Genomic DNA, 18,361 nt, shown 5'->3' with positions numbered 1-18,361 from the left:
ACACAAACATACACAAATCCTTCAGTAAAGCTGCTTTTGGCTGGGATAGGGTTAATTTTCTTCATTGGGCATCTCTTGTTTTGTTTACTCTTTTTTCTTATTAAACTGTCCTAACATTGACCCATGAGTTCTCACACTTTTACCTTTTACAACTCTCTCCTCCATCCCACCCTGGGGAGTTAAGTGAATGGCTGTGTGGTGCTCAGCTACCTGCCGGGTTAAACCACAGCAATAATGCACATGTATAAGCTAGTTGTCCTTTTTAAAAGTACCCGTATCATCCAGCCACTAAGGAACCACAGGAGCTGTCTGACCAGGTTAGATTTGGGCTCTACCTCCGTATTTAAGTCCATCTGGCTATCATACTTACAGTGCACTCCAATGCTTTCTTCCTTATTCGTCTCCTCTCCCTTGCAGAAGGTGCAGGCTGTGATGATAAATTAACTTCTCCTAAGGCTGGAAATGTTTCTCCATTAGCACCTGCAAGAAGGTGAAATCATTTTCAAAGAGACCAAAATTCTACAGTGTTCAAACCCATTTATGCTTCAAAACAGGTCAGTGTATTGTGCTTGACCTAACCACAGGTATCAGAGGCACATATTTAACACGGACTTCTTGCATGGCACCAGTGCTACCCAGAGGCACAAAAAAGACCAAGGTAGCACAACAGCAGCAAGGGATGAGCTTCAAGCAAAGGCAAGGAATAGCTTCCACAGAGAGCAGGCATTTCCCGTCCCACAAATCCAGTGCCTGACTTCACCATATCTTGTTTATACCGAGACCTTTCGTGAAAGCAATGAGTGCTCAAGTGAGAACAAGGGAGAACACGAGGCAAATTGACAGCACAAAAGATATAATCAGATGGCAAGAATGTTTGGGTGGAATGAAATCAGCAATGCATTTCAGTAATGCACTTGCTTTACAAGTGTACTAAATTATGCATGTAAGTAAGTTGCATGGGATTTATGGTAATGTAATCAGTTCCTTAATCACATCTTAGTCATATCCTGGCTTTTTCATGAAATAAAGTGTTAGAATCTGTTCATACAAAAAAAGAAATCCTAATTTTTTGATCACATCTCACATGACAGCAGTGGTATGGGGGGTTAAATCCATGTTTATAATATAAATGAAGCCAAAGGTGATGTCTCTGCTTCAAACTATTTTGCTGATTTCCCCTTCCTTTACTAATTCTGGAAACTAATTCAAATGCAAACTGTTTGAAACAGTGTTTTTTTCTCCTGCACCAGTAACTGCTGCTTGAGTGCTGGTTTGTGGCTCTGCTGCTGGCTGGGTGCAGTCAGCAGGCTCTGTGCTTTAGTTCAGTCCCTCTCATACCCCAGTAAAACACAGCCTCCACAAAGAGGGAAGGATCCTGAATGAAGGGGAATACAGAACCCATTGCCACCAATTACTTTGTGACAATGAAATGATGTTTTTTTGGGAAGGCTCTTAGTCTAGTGTGACACAGTAAGTTAAAAACAAGATAAATATCTATGTACATACACATGTACACACACTAAAGAACAATTCTGCAGTATGTCTTAAATTATTTTTTTTAATGGACACTGTGATATTAAGAATAAACCACAACCATGCAAGTAACGTTTGTTTTCATTTGCTAGCAATTTCAAAACAAAATTGTGATGAAATATTAAATATTTCATTATTCACGAGTTTCAATAACCTTCAACTTAAATTTAGAAATTAACTTTTTATGGTTAAAGCCTGCAATACTTATGTTTTGAAAAACAAATTTGATCTCTACTAATAACAAGGAAGTTCATAGACACAAAAACAGGTAATTTTTAAAAAAATGTTCATATTACTTTTTTTTTTTCCTCTTAGAAATAAAGATTTTAGTCCCTTTTCCTCTTCTACCTCCCCCCCAGTTTCACCAGAGGCAGAGCACGAAGCATAATTTTGAAGGGTACATGGCTAACAATCCATTTATCAGACTTTGAGTCAGAAAGTAACATGACAGTGCTATTAGAGTACAACAGTTTGTTTAAGCATGTGAATTTATCACAACAGAAACAAACAAGAAGCTACAGAAATATTTATTTTTACCCCTAGTGCTTTGTCAGTGTAAGATGCTACTAGGTCCTTTAAGCATCTTTCCTTCTGCTGTGCAGCCATGCTTTCAAATCACTGCATTAACACTACCGAACTGTAGGGTTTCAAGCGACCAAAAAAAAAAAAAAAAAAAAACTGATAACCCTCTTTATTCCCAATTAAGATTTCTGACTGTAGGAAAGACAAATTCATTTGTGATGCTGCTACCTATTATCAAATTGAGTTATATTTTAATCTTGTGTTAAAAAAAAAAATAAAGTGTTACTGCTTTTCCTAGGAAATGAAAAGCGTTATTAAAATGCACCCCAAGTTAAACTGCTTCCCAAAAGGCCCCCAGAAAACGTCAGCACAATTCACTGAGCCGGTAGCCTACTGATAACAACGTTTTTTTATCTTCATTTCAGGGACAGAAGTCACCAGATTCATATTCAAATTTTCAGTAGCTGTTTTTAAAAGCCAGATAGCACAAAGAGTAAAAAGTTTCTGTCAGTGTCCACAGAACACGTTTTTTAAAACCATTAAATGATTTATGGGGAAAAAAAGAAAAAAAAGTGTGAATAGTATCCTACATTAACTCCACCACCTCACTAAGTTGCAGAAATCAACTGGAAAGGGAGGAGGAGGAGAAGAATGAGGACTATAAAATCCATGAACCTTCATGAAATCGGCTAATAAAAGAACGGGGAGCACCACGTTGCACAGGTGAAGCAGATGACAGGAGATGCTTCACACAAGACACAGTGACAGATGTGGAAGTTCATCCCCACCATGCTGCTGATGTTAAACAGCCACAGGAATTCAGAAATTCTGATCCCAATTCATGGCAGGCAACCTGCTGAGGACCCAGCTTTTCGTGACTTACTAAATGCAAACACATTTGATTCGGGAAGCCCCTCAGCCACGAAGCACTTGAGGCTGAAGAGTACTCTGTAATGCCGCTACACGCCTGCCCTCCTCATATTCTTCCCCAGGCACCTCTTCTGGCTACTATTAGACACAGGATATTTTGACAGATTCCAGACCCTCATTATCAAGGGACACTAAACACCTTTTCATCATTTGGGCAGCAGATAACAACTAGTATTGCCTAATCTGAAGAGTCTAATGCAGACTAAAGAGAGTACCAAATACATTGGAAAAGTCTAAAAGCAATATCCTGAAAGCCCTTCCTAAGGCCAGGTTCTGCTGTGTACTCCAGCACCTGCTAGAAATACTTTTCAAACGAAAAATCCTGCTCTTAAGCAAAAGCAGAGATTATAATCATCAGGATATGGAAATATATCTAGTTTCATTAAAAAGCTTTTGCAGGAACCAACTGCATTTCCCTGACAGGAAAGAATAAAAAGCCTTGTAACATTATTTCCCACTGAAGATACAAGAGAATTTCAAGGCTCTGTAATACCTATTAATAGAAAAATAGCACTTAGAGACCTCAGCTGTGTTTTTTTTTTTTCCTCATTTCTGATTTTTAGTTAAAAAACAAAACCCAGAATATCCCACTAAAAACAACCCACAAAAACAAAACAGATAAAGTTCCTCAACAAGACTAAGATCCCAATCGGAGCACTACAAAGGAAGATGCTTTCTCATGAAAAGATATGAAGTAGTGTGAGGCTACTTAGCAGCACCATTAATTTTAGGCATGATCTACCCAAATTTATTGCAGTACAACCCCATAAAGATCTACATTTTTATGTTGAGTAGTAATTTTATAACACTAAAAATCACAATTGCTGTACCCATTGCAACTTTTAAAGCAGCAATAACCATTGTAGAGAAACATCATTATATTTAACGGCGTGTTTGTACATGCATCATCCCACAGTTAAAGGGAGCTATAAACTCACCAATAAAAGCGCTGTCGGATTCCAGCAGGGAATTCTTCAAAAACTCATCAGAGTCATTTCTGAACTACAAAAGGGAAACAGAAAACATGCCAAGTCAGATGTCGCTGTGTCTTTTGGAGACCTAATGATAAATAATAGAAATTTAACATTTGCTGAAGCTCTGCAAAATAAATAGCAGCTATGCAGTGCTCTGTAGGCTATAAAGGCTTTACTTCATAGCTATAAAACAATGCATTTTTTAAATATAGTTCAGTTCTCTGTAAGCATTGGTTTTTTTGACTTTCTGTAGCAACATCATGCGCTGAAACCATCTACACATGGCCACTATTGTGGTGCTTTGTGTAACCCACACATCCACCAATAAATGCACCCTAGTCACTCTGCTTGAGTTTTAGAAAAGTCAACGCTAGGTGCAAACCTAAAGACAGCTTCCAAGGTTTGTACAAACTTCTGATCAAATGAAGAAAGATTCCTTATGTTTCACTAATCCCACCACATACAATCTCTGGCATTAAAATAGCAAATATCTGTGTAGTAATAACAAGCACTTAAGAGCATGGCTTACAGCTCATTGCAGAGTCGCAACCATTTGTTACAGGAATTCTACTAGGAAAATTTATATTGAAAATCACTCCAAAATCAAAGTAATGGGAACTATCAGAGGAAATGGAACAAGAGAAAATTGTTACGGTAAATCACTGCTCTGAAGAAGAATTCCAGGTAATAATTTACAACTTTAAAATGCATTAAGGTTTGGGTTTTATTTAAATAATGTTCCCCTTCTGTATATGGTTACAGTATTATCCTTGAGGCGAATGGCTTGGCTATTGCACAGTCTTTTATCTTGCATGGTCCCACAATCCCATGAGACACCACTGAACTCTGCTGTTCTATAGCTGGGTTAGTAAAAAAAATTCCAAATTGACAGCACTTTATTGTGCTCTTCTCACTACATCAGAATATAAACATCTAATTTGAGACACTAAGTCTAATTATTTACTGCTGTGTGAATCACTTGAGTCATCCAAATTCACAGCAACTGCTACTGGCTTGGCTTTTGCTACTAATTCACGCCCCCAGATCACATGAATACAAAGTACAGATGAATATTAAAAAAAAAAAAAAGTTTGAGTATCGAACTATCTCTGTATACAAAGATAAACAACTTGTACATCAAATGTAACGAAGCTGTTATTCATTGTATTAACAAGCAAGAGAAATAAGTAGTCTTGTTGTCTTGTTACCTGCCTGTTATTCTTTCCTCCAAATTCTATATAAGCCACAGAATTTAACAATTATGTCTCACACTTGAAAAAAACAAAGTAATATGATTTAAAAAAAAAAAAAAAAAAAAACTTTTATTCTTACCAGTCCCATGGTTTGTAGGTTACAGCCAGAAGCAGAATCATCTTCATCAACAACCACATGCACAAGGGACAAAATCATAATATTGGAAAAAAAAACAAACGGTTAATACCAAAACATAATATGCTGATAAAACTTGTAATATTACAAATATATATATATATGCATTACTACAGCTTTCTTAAGAATTCTGTATATTTTAATGAATCATTTCAAAACATTTGAATGCAATGGTCATGGCAGTTTCCTTATGTCAATTTAAGTAGTATCAGAAAAATCAAACAGAACTCAGTAGTATGTTATTTCTGAGCATGCTGGGCACGTGTGCACCTTGTTAGGGCTGCACTTACCAGTCTCTCCCAATCAGCAAGCACACTTTTCACACCAGAACAATGTGGCTCACAGCTAACAAAATCAGCCATTTCTTGCATCGCTCAAAACCTGGTTTGTTGACTTTAAACACATTTTTCGGCAGAAGGAAGTATAACTATTTTTGTTACTACTGGAAATTAATTCCTTTAGAAGACAGAATTATGCTTCATTCAACTTTAAAATCCCACTAAATTGTACTGATTTCTGAAAAAAAGTTCTCTATAATGCAACAGTAAGAACTGGTTCAGTGCTGTGTTTACAACAATGCTGTAAACACTTGTTATAGATGGTTCATGTCCAAGTGTTGTCTAAATAGTAAGAAAAATGTCTGTTTGTGAGATGGCAGCATGGCCTAAACCATCAAATCAACACATTAAGGCGCAAAAGTTTGCTGCATGAACACTTGGGTTTCTGTTTTACCCTCTCGTGTTTCATTTACTGAGACCTTAAGATCCTCATTTATTATTTGAATTACCGCATCTTAAAAGATAACCAGCTGAACAGCTAGCAAGACTTTTTAAAATAAAATTAAATAAAATCATGTTCTGCACCCTGCTGAATCCTAACGCAACTAGAACATGGAACTGAGAAAGCACACCAGGTTAACTAAGTCCAGATAAGACAGAATTTAAATTTTCCAAACTATACACAAGAACTCCGAGTACTAGGTCTTCCAACTAGTTCCAATAAACATTATCCTCCCTTCCCTAGCATACATATCATTTCACAGAGAAAAGTACCTGTCTAAGGACAAAAATCCCCAGTCTGGAGAGCACAGGTGACCGTCTTGAACGTTAACCTAACAGGATCTCATGCAGACTGGAAATACAAAGGAGCAAGCCCAAGCAACAGGAGAAACTACAGTTTAAATATTTAATTTGAAGATTTTATAATGCCTTTCCTATTTCCTGCAACTTTGTCTAGCAAATCTACTTAGTGTGTAGCTGACCCTGTCTAGCATCGCAAAATCACAGCACACTGGCTTTCACTCCTCCTGGACTGACCAACAGCCCACTCCTGCTAAGGCACTCCTAAGTCAAGCAGAGCCCAGAGCTTCAGTACAACTATGTCAAACCTGTGCCTCCTCTCCCGTCTCCCCAAAAAATAATCATCCAGAAGACCAAAAAAAAAAACTTCCTTGTTTATAGAGAAATACCAAACATTTAAAAATATTTTGGACATATAAAAAATACTAATTTTTCAGATTCCACTAACAGTCAAAATATTTCTCTTGTAATGTAAAGAGAAAAAAAAAAAAAAAAAAAAACAAACATAACAGTAAGCATGTAAGGTAAAGGACATTTCCATATAGCGTAGGAAAACAGGCAAGCCTCTGCCACTACAGCCTACAATACGGCATCTTACCCACAGTACAAAACCACATATTGCTTTAATTCATCTTCCTTTCTGCCTCGAATCAGACAATAAAACCACTCATCTATTTTCAGTGAGGGGAAGATGAGGAACTTGTCTCTGAGGAAAATGAGCTGGAAATATAGAGATAACATGGTAACTAATTAATTACCTCGCTCAGTACACAGCGACAGGCCATAAAGCTAAATGATGTTGTAAAGCTGTAAGAGAGATTGAGAGAGAGGAAAGGCTGCTCAAGGATCCCCCATAAGCATCAGTGGAAAGTCATTTTAAAAATCAGCTGCTTGAGTAACTAATCTAAGTTGTTGCAGGAAATGCCTGTTTAGGTTGTAACCATTCAAGCTTGCATTACCCATTTAGCATTAGCTTTTGTCTAAAATGACTGCTCATCCTTAAAATTAATGAAAAAAGGCAAATTTTCTTTCTAGCTGGCGGAGGTTCCTCTCCAGACAACATTAGATTGAAGCCTTCTCAGACTGGCCTATTGAAAAATATTCGAATGGAGAAAAAAAATAAATAAAAATCAAGAACACAGTTCTCAGCTGAAGGTAGCAAGTTCTTTTTCATCGTTTCAGTCAATCCAGGAAAGGGCAAGACTGAAGACAACCCTATACACAAAATTTAGATGCTACGTGATACCAGAGAGCTTGTAATCAGCTCAGATGATGACAATGATAGGCTTACTTGAGACTGCAATGTTCTATTACACCTTTAGCAGTATTACACACATCACTTGAACACTAAAACCTCTGTCCAAGAAACAGGACACCCTGCAACGCTCACCAGGGTACCAAATAAAACACCCTTCAAGTAACTCTCACCTTCTACATCTTGGTATCTGTTTTGTTAATGTCTCTCATCTATGGGTATATGAACTGCTAACACCACCACCAAGCCTCAAAGCATGACCAATAGTAAGAGGCATTCAACTTTTCTGAATATTTTTCGTATTTACATCTCACAATTTTCCGTATTCCATAAAGCTCTTTAATGTTTATCATTTACTTCCTGCTGCCCCACCTCAGTAATTAAATATTTGAATTAATAATAAATTATTGAATTAATTTAATTAATAATAACTTGGGATACTACTCTTTTCACGACTGTAAAAGATATCTGGATGAACACTGCATTTGAAGTTAAACAAAGCATGCAAGAGCAGGGCATTACATTTATTTCTCACTACTGTTCATCATATGCAACAAAAAAAGTTTTACTATGTTAGGCTGTTAAAATTTTATTATAATAGGATGATTTCTGTCAAGCAAGACAAGGAACATTTAATTCCAGAACCTCAAGCCTGCCATGACATCTTATACATGGTTTCTAAAGCAAAACCTGTTTAAGGATACAGATTTCTGAAACTATGAAGCAGTGAAATCATGACTGAAAATAATATGTTACAAAAAATCTAATATGTTACAAAAAGCAGGAAAAAGAGACACATTGGCTGCAATTTAACCAATTCAGTTTCAAAGCCATCTACTTCTTCAGTGAAGAACTGAAGAAATGCCATAAGGAACTTACCAACTTACCTGCTAACGCTTCTATCACAAATCATATATTTTTTTGCTCTACATTTTTCCTTATGAAATAGTTACCAGCCTACTTTTCTCTTGCATTTTTCTGAAGTTAACACAAAAAGGTAGTTAAATTACTTTAATTTACTTAAAGTAGGCAGTCACACTAATAAACAAAGCCATTCAATACTTCCATGCTCTACATTATGACAGAATTTCAGCATTCTGGTGCTTTCCTCTTTTGTATTGCAGTGCTGACAGTGAACATCAAGGAAATAAAAGTAGAGCTGGCATTTTTTAAACACCAAACACAAAAACAATAAACAAAATCACTGAAATTATCTCAGTCCTTACCTCCTGTTTCTCTCCTCATTCTCATTCTGTCAAGTTTCTTCTGCTGCTCCCTCAACAGTGCCTGCTGTTGAATCTCTAGCGTCTGATCATCTTTTGGAGGGTCAGGGTACATGTGTCTCAAGCCTATGCGCGTTTCAGAATCTAGAACCAAAATAGGAAATTTCAATTTTGATTTAAACTAATACTTCTGAAAAACATCTTTGAAGAAGCATATACAGACACAAAGCCATAAGAAACATTTTTTTTAAATGGTGACAATGACCAAGATGATGAGCCACCCTAGCAACAGTTTTATAACTTTACTACAATACCAAAAATATTTTTTTCTGTTGGAGTAGAAACAAAGTTACATAGAATCATATTTTGTTGGGGAGTAAAAATCAAATTCATTCTACTTTCAATAACATCACAGTACCAAATGCATAATAAATCTAGGAAGCAAGGACTGGAAGCTAAGTGCACGTCCTAACTGATAATTCTATATTACAATGCCAAATCTCTTTTGGACCTCATGTACGTGACAGGAAAATAGTCCAACTCCAGAAGCAGAACTAATGAAGGATGGGTGTGCTCTTTCCCAGAGTGTTACAAGGCACTATATATCACTTTTTATGATAGGTGTAAGAGATGCAGGTCAACATACCTTCACTTGAAATGGCTTGAGCTCTTGTTTAATTTCAGGATGTGATATCTAGTTACAAGGCCCTTACAGAAAAAGAGTAATACTTTCTTCCCCCAAAATCTAGAATGCATTAGAAATTTAGAGTGTGTCTAAAAATCTAACTATAAATTTTACGTGACTTGATTGAATCAGATAATAAAAATTTAACAAAATTTCCAAGGTATTCTATAAATCCAAACTTAATAGAAGTTTACAATTATTTTATAAAAGAAAAAAACATTTCTCAATCAAAATTACATGCATTCTTTAGAAGACCACATACAGTGTGCCAACAAATGCTAATAAAAAAAAATCTGAAAGGTTTCCTCATCAACTAAATGTCAGGTGGATGTGCAGTGACTGGCCATAGCCACCATCTCATGGTGCAGTATCTATGTATCAACAGTTAAACTGCAGACACTTGAAGAAATGGCCACACACAGAGACACACACATACAAAATGCTGTCCACAGAGTGTGTCGTGTATGGGCAGAAGCCGTGAAGTGACTGGTTTTTGCTTTGGGCTTTTGTCTTTAAATGCTGGGTAGCATGGAAGATAATAACGGATGTTTCACAGCCTTCCTTCCTCAACAAGATCTACCTACCTTTGTATTTAAGTTCATTAAAATCCCAGATGTTCTGTATATTGACAGGATCTTGTGCATCCCTTGATGAAGGTCGCCTTACTGGAGCCTGCAGACGAAGTCTGGCCATTTCAAATATGTCTTTTGGATTCTTCTCTCTCTTCCCACTTGAAAAATGCGTAAAACAAAATATAGTTTAAAACTGTGATATTCATGAATTCCATGAAAACATAATTTAATACTACTTATATCATTTATTCATTTAGTATAATTCCTTAAATAAAGCTATTGCAACAAGAAAATAATTTTGAAAATAACAACACTATATATTGCATTATAAGAAGGAATAATCTACTTGAAACAAACAAAAAAAATCCTCTTTATGGAATGGAATTAATACTGCTGATCTGATGAGTCTTTTCCAACTAATTGGTATGATTACCTAATACATTTTGGAAGCAAACCAAAAAGTTTTAAATCAAAGAGGCAGGATTTTCTGTAAGGAAATAAGTACTTCCACAGCAGTATACTATTCATCAGGTAATGCAGTCTCCAGATACAAGTCATAGGAATATGACTCCAGATACAAGCTATAGGAAGAAAGGTAATGCAATAAAATTCTACGTTTGACATCTGTTTTTGGAACATTCTCTAAGACTACTATAACTTCCAGTGTTACCAGTACAGCCATTCTTACACTAAAATTTAGAAAGATTCTTGGAATAAACAACCAACCAACCACATACGTTAGAAAAATGAAGAGAATTTTCTATACAAGTTTATGCATGCCCTTATGTTTTCATTTCACTTGTGTATATTAGCCAACTAATACTAGCTACCAATACACAGTAGCTTTGAGTTACTGTGCAAAAGCTAACTTTTAAAAATTAAGATGAAATTCTTACCGCGTAATCGGTATATCATCATCACTAGCCACATTTAGCAACTGTTCCTGCAGCCGCCTCTCTTCGCTACGGAGCTGTTTCCTCATCTCTGATAACTCATTTATCACATTCTTTCTTTCCTCTGGAATTTAACACCAATAATGTAAAAAGTGCTAGAGACACTTTTCCGCCTACCTCAGAAGTGTGAGGTGAAAAAAAATCTGATAAACTGTTAATTGAAACAAGGATTATATAAACACAATAATTTTGTAAACTAGAAATTAGGGCAGAGCTTGAATTTTAAGACAGCAGAAGGACCAGATCACCACAACAGCAGAAAGCATCCCAACTTCAATAGAAATGTTTTACTGTATTTCAAACAGGAAAAGCTAGGAGGCAAGTGGTTTTGCCAGTAAATAACCTTATTTTGCTATTAGCAAATGTACAGTCCTTAGAGACAGAAGACAGGAGTTGAGGTGGTTATCAGCACATAAAACCCATTTCTGTTTCCTGACTCCCACTGGATAGTTTAAAAGAGAGATCGATCGATCTGCCTAGTGCAGTCTCTTAACTGTTAAAAAGTTCTGACTTCAACACCTACTTTCAGTGTGTGTTCATGCTGACTTTTTAAGCCTACTTTGTGTCTAAGCTGTCTGTTTGCAGTCAGGACAGCATTCCTTCAAAAGTTAAAAGTTCTACAAATTCCTTGGTTTTCAAAATAACACACTAAATAATCTTGGTGACCATTTTCTAGCCCACATCCAGAACCTAGTAGGAAAGCAAGTTTTATTAGCTTAAATACTCCAACACGTGTTAATTCATATTTCTTAATTTCTCTCATGACAGATGGTCTGTCACTCAATTTCCAAAAGTTGTACTGGGAACCCATTTTCCTTCTGTACAGTGGAAGAGCCATATCCTCCCCATAATGGACCCAGGTGCTGACTGCATCTGTAGGACAACACTCATTGTTATATTCCATGTGGTTTTTAGCTTTATACTTGTAAAAGTATCCGAAGAAAAATTACTGCTTTCTACCCGCTACTTCCCAATACAACTAACATATCAAGAGAGAGCAAAGAGGATCCTCCCTGCATGTCTAAATTTTAAAACTACCAGTGAAAGCAAAGAGGAATTAGGCAGATAAACGAAGGAAATAAGAATTTAAAAATCAGGAAGGAAATACTCTACAGATTGCTAGTCTAATCCACTACTCAGCCAATACAAAACTCTCCCATTCTGCAATGTTCTGTCACAGAACCAGTCACCACAGCTGTCACTGAAAGATTCCAGCACTTACCACGATCACTACTCCATTATCAAAGAGTGTTTGTTTTGTTTTTAAACAGAAAAAATATTTCCTGATGAAGTCATATAATAAATACACAGTTATATATAAAAACTTCCTAAGAATTCCTTTGAGGGAAAGAAATGAGAATTGTAACTGAGACCAATTCAATTGTAATAGAAAGTGAACTTGCAATAAAGGCAATACCTACCAAGTGCACGCAACTGGTTTCTTCTAGCAGGGACAGGTGGAGAAGGAGCCCTTGGAGGTGGAGGATCCTAGTGACCATAATAAATATGAAATGTTAATGTGTCAAAGTAAGCAACTATAACAGACATAAAATAAGGAAACAAAATGTTCAATTCATATTAACTATCACTGTTACTAGAAGAAAGAATAGTAACCTAACAGGTTGTTAATATGTAGGGTTATTTTGTGTTTGTTTTTGTTTGTTTGTTTTTGTTTTTTAAATCTGAACTTTAAAAGTATAAATCAAGTCATTATGATAATACTAACAAGACACTACTCAGAGATCTGGACACAGCTATACTAAGTGCTGCAAGGACATACAAATAAACCAACTTTCTTCCAGAACTTTCGTAACATATTGGGAAAATAACAGTTTTAAATAAGAAGACTTAAAACATTTTCTGAAATTGCACTGTATCATGTCCAGACATAATCATTTTAAAAACGTTTAGCCCAGTTCATGCGTACATTTACTAAAAAACAGTTTTCAATCAAAAGTCAGAAGTGTAGCCTGATATTCAAATATCATAATTATTTATTCTACTCTACTCCTCACAGGAAGAAGTTAAAAAAAAAAAAAAAAGTCACATGAAAGATTAAATAAAGTGAAAGAATCTAGTGGACTTGGGACCACTATTGTAACTCATTTATGATGCAAAAAAAAAAGAAAGGCAAATTGTATTAGGATTTATAATCTTTTTGTATCTTCAGAAATAGAAAATAATGTGCACAGCTAGAAATCAAGATTAAACTTCATGCCTGAGCTAAGTTATCTTCTCAGTTCCTGCTCTGCTCTGGGCTGAACAACCCAAGGTACCTCAGTAACTGCCCCCCTAAGCCCATCACCGTCTTTGCTGCCCTCTTTTGGCAGCTCTATTATAGTTTTATGTCCTTCTTATATTGTAGCACCCAAAAGTGCACACAGTAATTGAGGTGAGGCCACACCAGCACAGAGCAAGGCGATCAATTCCATTGGCTGGATAGCAAGGATTGTTAGACCCTTGGTAAGCTGAACAGAGCATCTCCTCAAAAAATGAGGTGGTCATCTCTACAGAAAATGTGCACACATGCAAAAAATAAAATCAGACATCCCGAAAAAATTCTTACATTTTGAATAAAATTGAACATGACACATCACAGGTATAAGACTGGCTAATAGTAAACACTGTCTCTAGTCATTCCACTGAACAAGCTGCAAACAGGTAAAACCTGGTAGGATTTCACACACTTCACTGTCTTACACAAATAAGTATATGTTGACTAGAAAAATCATACTTGTGTATAGTAAGATATGTGGCTTTCAGCAGATGGAATCCTCTCTTCTTTTCTTACTGATTTGTTCTGAAGAGCAGGAATGATGGGAGATGGCTGCCTTGAGAACTGCAAGTAGAAAAGTAAGATAAAATACATTCTTATAGATTCTAAAAAACTATTATGGACAGGAAGGGTTTTGTTAATATGTTTCATTTGACAGGAAAATGATTTATTTATGTGTTGAAATAAATTTGTATTTAATTTGCTTTCAATTTTTAACCTCATAAAATGATTGCAAAAATTATTTCATGAGATTTCATTTACTCCCTAGAAAAAAAAGTACTATTTTTTTGTGATGCATTTTTTTCATTCATCTATGATTAAGTTATACTTCTTTTTTTCCTCTAGTTACTTCCATTGTATTTGTCCATTTAAGAGAAACGTTATGTATAAAAGAGAAACAGTTCTGTACTTTACACAGATTTTGTCTGTCAAACTTCTCTGATGGACTTGTACGTCATTCAGGTCAAGGGAAAATAATTAAATTACAAAGAGCATCATTGTTGATAATGAGCAGTCCCATCTAGTCCTCTAAATTATGTAACTTTTTGCGTTTGGGCCTCAACAAAAACAGGCCACAGAACTTCACAGCAGATTTAAAAATCAAATATGTAGTGCAGCTTACTCATATGTATATGGTTTTACTGTATTTTTAATGTAAACTTGATCAGCAAGATAACATTCCACTGTAGTATGTCTGGTTTTTCAATCAGCTGTTCTCCATGTGTGCTAAGTATACTGTAGCTGGGGAGACTAACAGGGGAGCGATTCTGGCAGAGGTCTAAGAAATCATTCTCTCTCATTAAAACAGTCATTTTAAAAGTTAGGAAAAATATTTGTATCTTAGAAAGTAACTGAAGCATACCATCTTTTTTTCCTCTTCCATCTTTGCTAATTTTTCCTTCTCAAGATATAATTTAAGTTGTTCATCCTGCTTTTCTTCTTTTTCTTTTCTTCTTTTTTCTGCCTCTTTTTGTCTCTCTTCATCTAATCGAATTATTTCTTTATTTTTCAATCTTCGCTGTAATAGAAACATTATTATTACATTATAAAGACTCAACATTTTTAAAGTTTTGCTTTGTTTGTCTTTGAGAAGTTAAAGCTACACATCAAAGTGGTTAGCATGAAATGAAAAGCGTATTTCATTAAGCTGACTTCAAACATTCAAATAAAAAACCATGTTATGCAAATATTAAACATCTGCAGTCCCGGCCCAGCGAACATATAACAGAATTTCTAATAACTTCAATAAACACCAGTTTGTGTCCCCAGCTGAAGCTAAACCATAGGAGTCGTTTCCAAAACATGTGCTATAAAATAGTAGTGCCCACAGAGAAAAGTTATCATCCAGTCACAGTTTTAGTCTTGTGTCTGTGAAGATGATACCAGTCAGCTTCCTACACTATGCTAGTCCTGCTCTACTTATCCAGAAAACTCATCCAACTAAATTGCACATACTAGAGAAAAGAATCTAGAATTTCTGTCTTAGAATTTCTGAAGTCCTATGTCCTGAACTGATCTTTCAAAACTACGCGTGGTAATCAAAGATTTTTTCCAACTCTGATGACATTGTCCTTGTCTTATAGTTATTTATGCAATTCTGAATTATGCAGATTATTTCCTTTTTTCCAAACCTGATAAATAAAGCTTTTCAATTAGAATTAAATCACAAGTTTACCTCCATGAAAAGCACTCATTAGACTTCCTTGGCATTCTTCCAAAACAAGTGGTATTGTTATCTCAAAGATACATCCTGGTCAATTCAAAAAAATAATTCTTTCTGAAATAAGCTACATTAAGAATGCAAATAATTGCTTGAGAGCTAGATGTAAGGGACTAATGAAAGAAGCATTTATTTTTAATTCATTGATTTGATAATGCTTTTTATGGGCCTCATTAACAATCTCCTTTAAATAGGAGATCACCACTGTCAATTACAAAACTGCAATTTTCCTTAAAAGACTTAACAGTATTTCAAGTTGGTAGCATACCATAAAGAGTGAAGAATATGTTTGTTAATACTGACGATTTTCCACCTCTCCTCTGGCTAACAGACCATTTTAAAAACAAAGAATTTCACAGTACACTTCTCAGTTTACCTCCTTAATCTAGAGGGCAAATATTACAAAGGGTTACTTTAGGGTGAAAAAAAAGGGATCAAAATATTACACCTCCTCCTCTTTCCTTCTTTTCTCTTCTTGTTCATCTTCATATGCTTTTTGAATTCTCATTCTCTGTTCAGCCAGTCGTTTTTCTTCTTTTTCTTCTTCTATTCTAAGTTTTTCTCGCTCTGCTTCTTCCCTACGCCTCTTCTCTTCAATCTAGAAAATAAAGAAGCATTCAGCTGTCAATAGACAGCAAAAATCTGATAAACAATGTTTACCACCATGATTTTCTACAGAATTTGGAACCCCTACTTGTGCAATCAAAGGCTGTAAGGATCAACTGAAAGAATTCTAAAGCCAGTCTTACAACTCAGTTTCAAAATTCATTTTAAATGAGACAATATTCTATCATTTCTTTTTGGTCATTTTCTTTCTTATATACTGTAACCACAATAGAATCATAGAATCGTTAAGGTTGGAAAAGACCTCCAAGATCACCTGGTCCAACCATCTCCCTATTAACAATGTCAACCATGTCCCTAAGCACCAGGTCCATCCCTTCTTTGCACACCCTCAGGGACAGTGATTTTAAGTGAAAGTAAAACCTGAACATTCCTTAACACTTACTCTTCTCTGGATATGCCAGAATAACACATTTTTAATGGAATAAATAATGGAAGACAGGAAACCCAAACAAACAAGCAAAAAAAAGACACAGCAATAATCTTTTGCATTTCCACAATTATATTTATAGACACAGTACTGACTTACTGAAGCTAAAGGTCTGCCTATTCTTTATTCTTTTTGGCAGCACTGTACATGGAAAAGGACTCAATCTTTTCTTTATAAGGAGATTCATACCAAACTACTGTATGACATTTCTACTCTTAAATTATCTAGGATTTCCTTGATATTGACATTTAATTAAATTAATATTTAATTTTCATACCATGGAAGTATATGCAATGTTTTATGGACAGAAGACAGGAACTGGTAGAACAACAATCTCACTTCATTTTTGTCTCAGTGATCACTATTTCACTCTGACAAACATGCATTTGTAGCACGCTGACATCTAAGGGCAAATGTTTTTCTTTCTTTATATATTTATGGACGTAAATTTCCACTGTATGCAAAGTTTGAGAGCTCCAAACTATATTTAGAGAGTCATATTTAGGAAAAATGATGATCTAAGTTAGTGAAGCCAACTATTAAGAGCATCATTTTTATAGGTATTTGTTACATATAAGGCAAAACCAAAGAGACTCAATAGCAAACAGCTCTCAGCACACATCCTCTGTACAGAATCGGCTATGCCTGGAAGTCTTTGGTTAGCAGAATCTGATGACTTACTTTGCCCGTAACCCCTCTTTTTATTATTATTACTATTTAAGATGACAACTGGTGTACATATTCACCTGTAGACGAAGGAAGTTCTTGTATGACTCTTGTCGCTTAAGTTGTTGTGGAGATAGGGGTTCGCTGAACACATTACCCCGAGCAAAAGGAGAGGTCTGTGCAAATGTAAAACCTAAGGAGGGAGAAAAAAAAAGTTTCCAGATAAAAATCAAAGCAAATTTAAGACAGCAAGGCAGAGTTGAAGAAGCAGGAATCTGAAACACTTCTTTCACAAGGTAGTTTATGACAGCCATAATTCAAGGCTTTAGCTGAAAACAATAGCTGTGATTAACAGTTTTCACATTGTCTGCCTAGAACATTTTAACTGCTCAATTAACAATGTCTAAGCCAGATGTCTTTTTACAAAACAACATCTACAAAAGATTACAGGATATCATAAAGCAAGACATTAAACTGCGGATTGCACAGTAGAATATATCTCTTAAAAAAATGCCACATTTAAATTAATTAGAATAGCAAAGATTTTACATTTCATAACTTAATTGCTTGCCGTTACTCTGACTTAACACACATAGTACTGCTCCTTAGGTTTATTCAATCTTTAGACATGGAATATTAGGTAAAATAGCAATGGATGCTACAAAAAAAACAGGGCCAAAATCTGGCAGATAGACTTCTGAGCACTCAGAATATTGAACTTTGCCATTATAAGGCACCTTCTATACTCTGAAGTTTGAAGTGTCAGGTCTCTTCCATCTCTGCAACTTCCTCCACTGTACTGGAAACAACATCACTGGGGACCAGTTGCCAAGTTACTCTCCCTGAGGTAAGAATGTGTCATAACCTTACAGTCCCAAAAGCGCTACAAAAGGTGATTAACTCGGATAACAATCAGAACAGCCTCTGCAGGACAGGATCTCTACAGGAAGTAGAGGAGAAAGAAGTAAAAGAAGAAGTTGCGTTAACATTTCACCTGACACAATATGTTCCTCATTCTTACCAAGTCTAC

General features: G+C 35.7%; 1 protein-coding gene across 1 annotated transcript in view; it reads right to left on the bottom strand.

The window, feature by feature from the left end:
- CSPP1 (centrosome and spindle pole associated protein 1) overlaps positions 1-18,361 on the bottom strand; it is a 58,156-nt gene that overhangs the window by 2,388 nt on the left and 37,407 nt on the right. Inside the window, exons 20-30 of the mRNA XM_084282205.1 lie at positions 17,412-17,524; positions 16,060-16,209; positions 14,754-14,909; positions 13,850-13,954; positions 12,537-12,603; positions 11,059-11,179; positions 10,175-10,320; positions 8,909-9,049; positions 5,292-5,332; positions 3,924-3,987; positions 371-480 (exon numbers count right to left, since the gene is read on the bottom strand). Of these exons, the coding sequence (XP_084138331.1) occupies positions 371-480; positions 3,924-3,987; positions 5,292-5,332; positions 8,909-9,049; positions 10,175-10,320; positions 11,059-11,179; positions 12,537-12,603; positions 13,850-13,954; positions 14,754-14,909; positions 16,060-16,209; positions 17,412-17,524 (1,214 nt within the window). The remainder of the gene's footprint in view (positions 1-370; positions 481-3,923; positions 3,988-5,291; positions 5,333-8,908; positions 9,050-10,174; positions 10,321-11,058; positions 11,180-12,536; positions 12,604-13,849; positions 13,955-14,753; positions 14,910-16,059; positions 16,210-17,411; positions 17,525-18,361) is intronic.

This window comes from Netta rufina, assembly GCF_964035555.1.
Source record: "Netta rufina genome assembly, chromosome: 2".
NCBI classification, from domain to species: domain Eukaryota; kingdom Metazoa; phylum Chordata; class Aves; order Anseriformes; family Anatidae; genus Netta; species Netta rufina.
The sequence above is the reverse complement of the archived record's forward strand: the minus strand, read 5'-3'. Positions and strand labels throughout refer to the sequence as shown.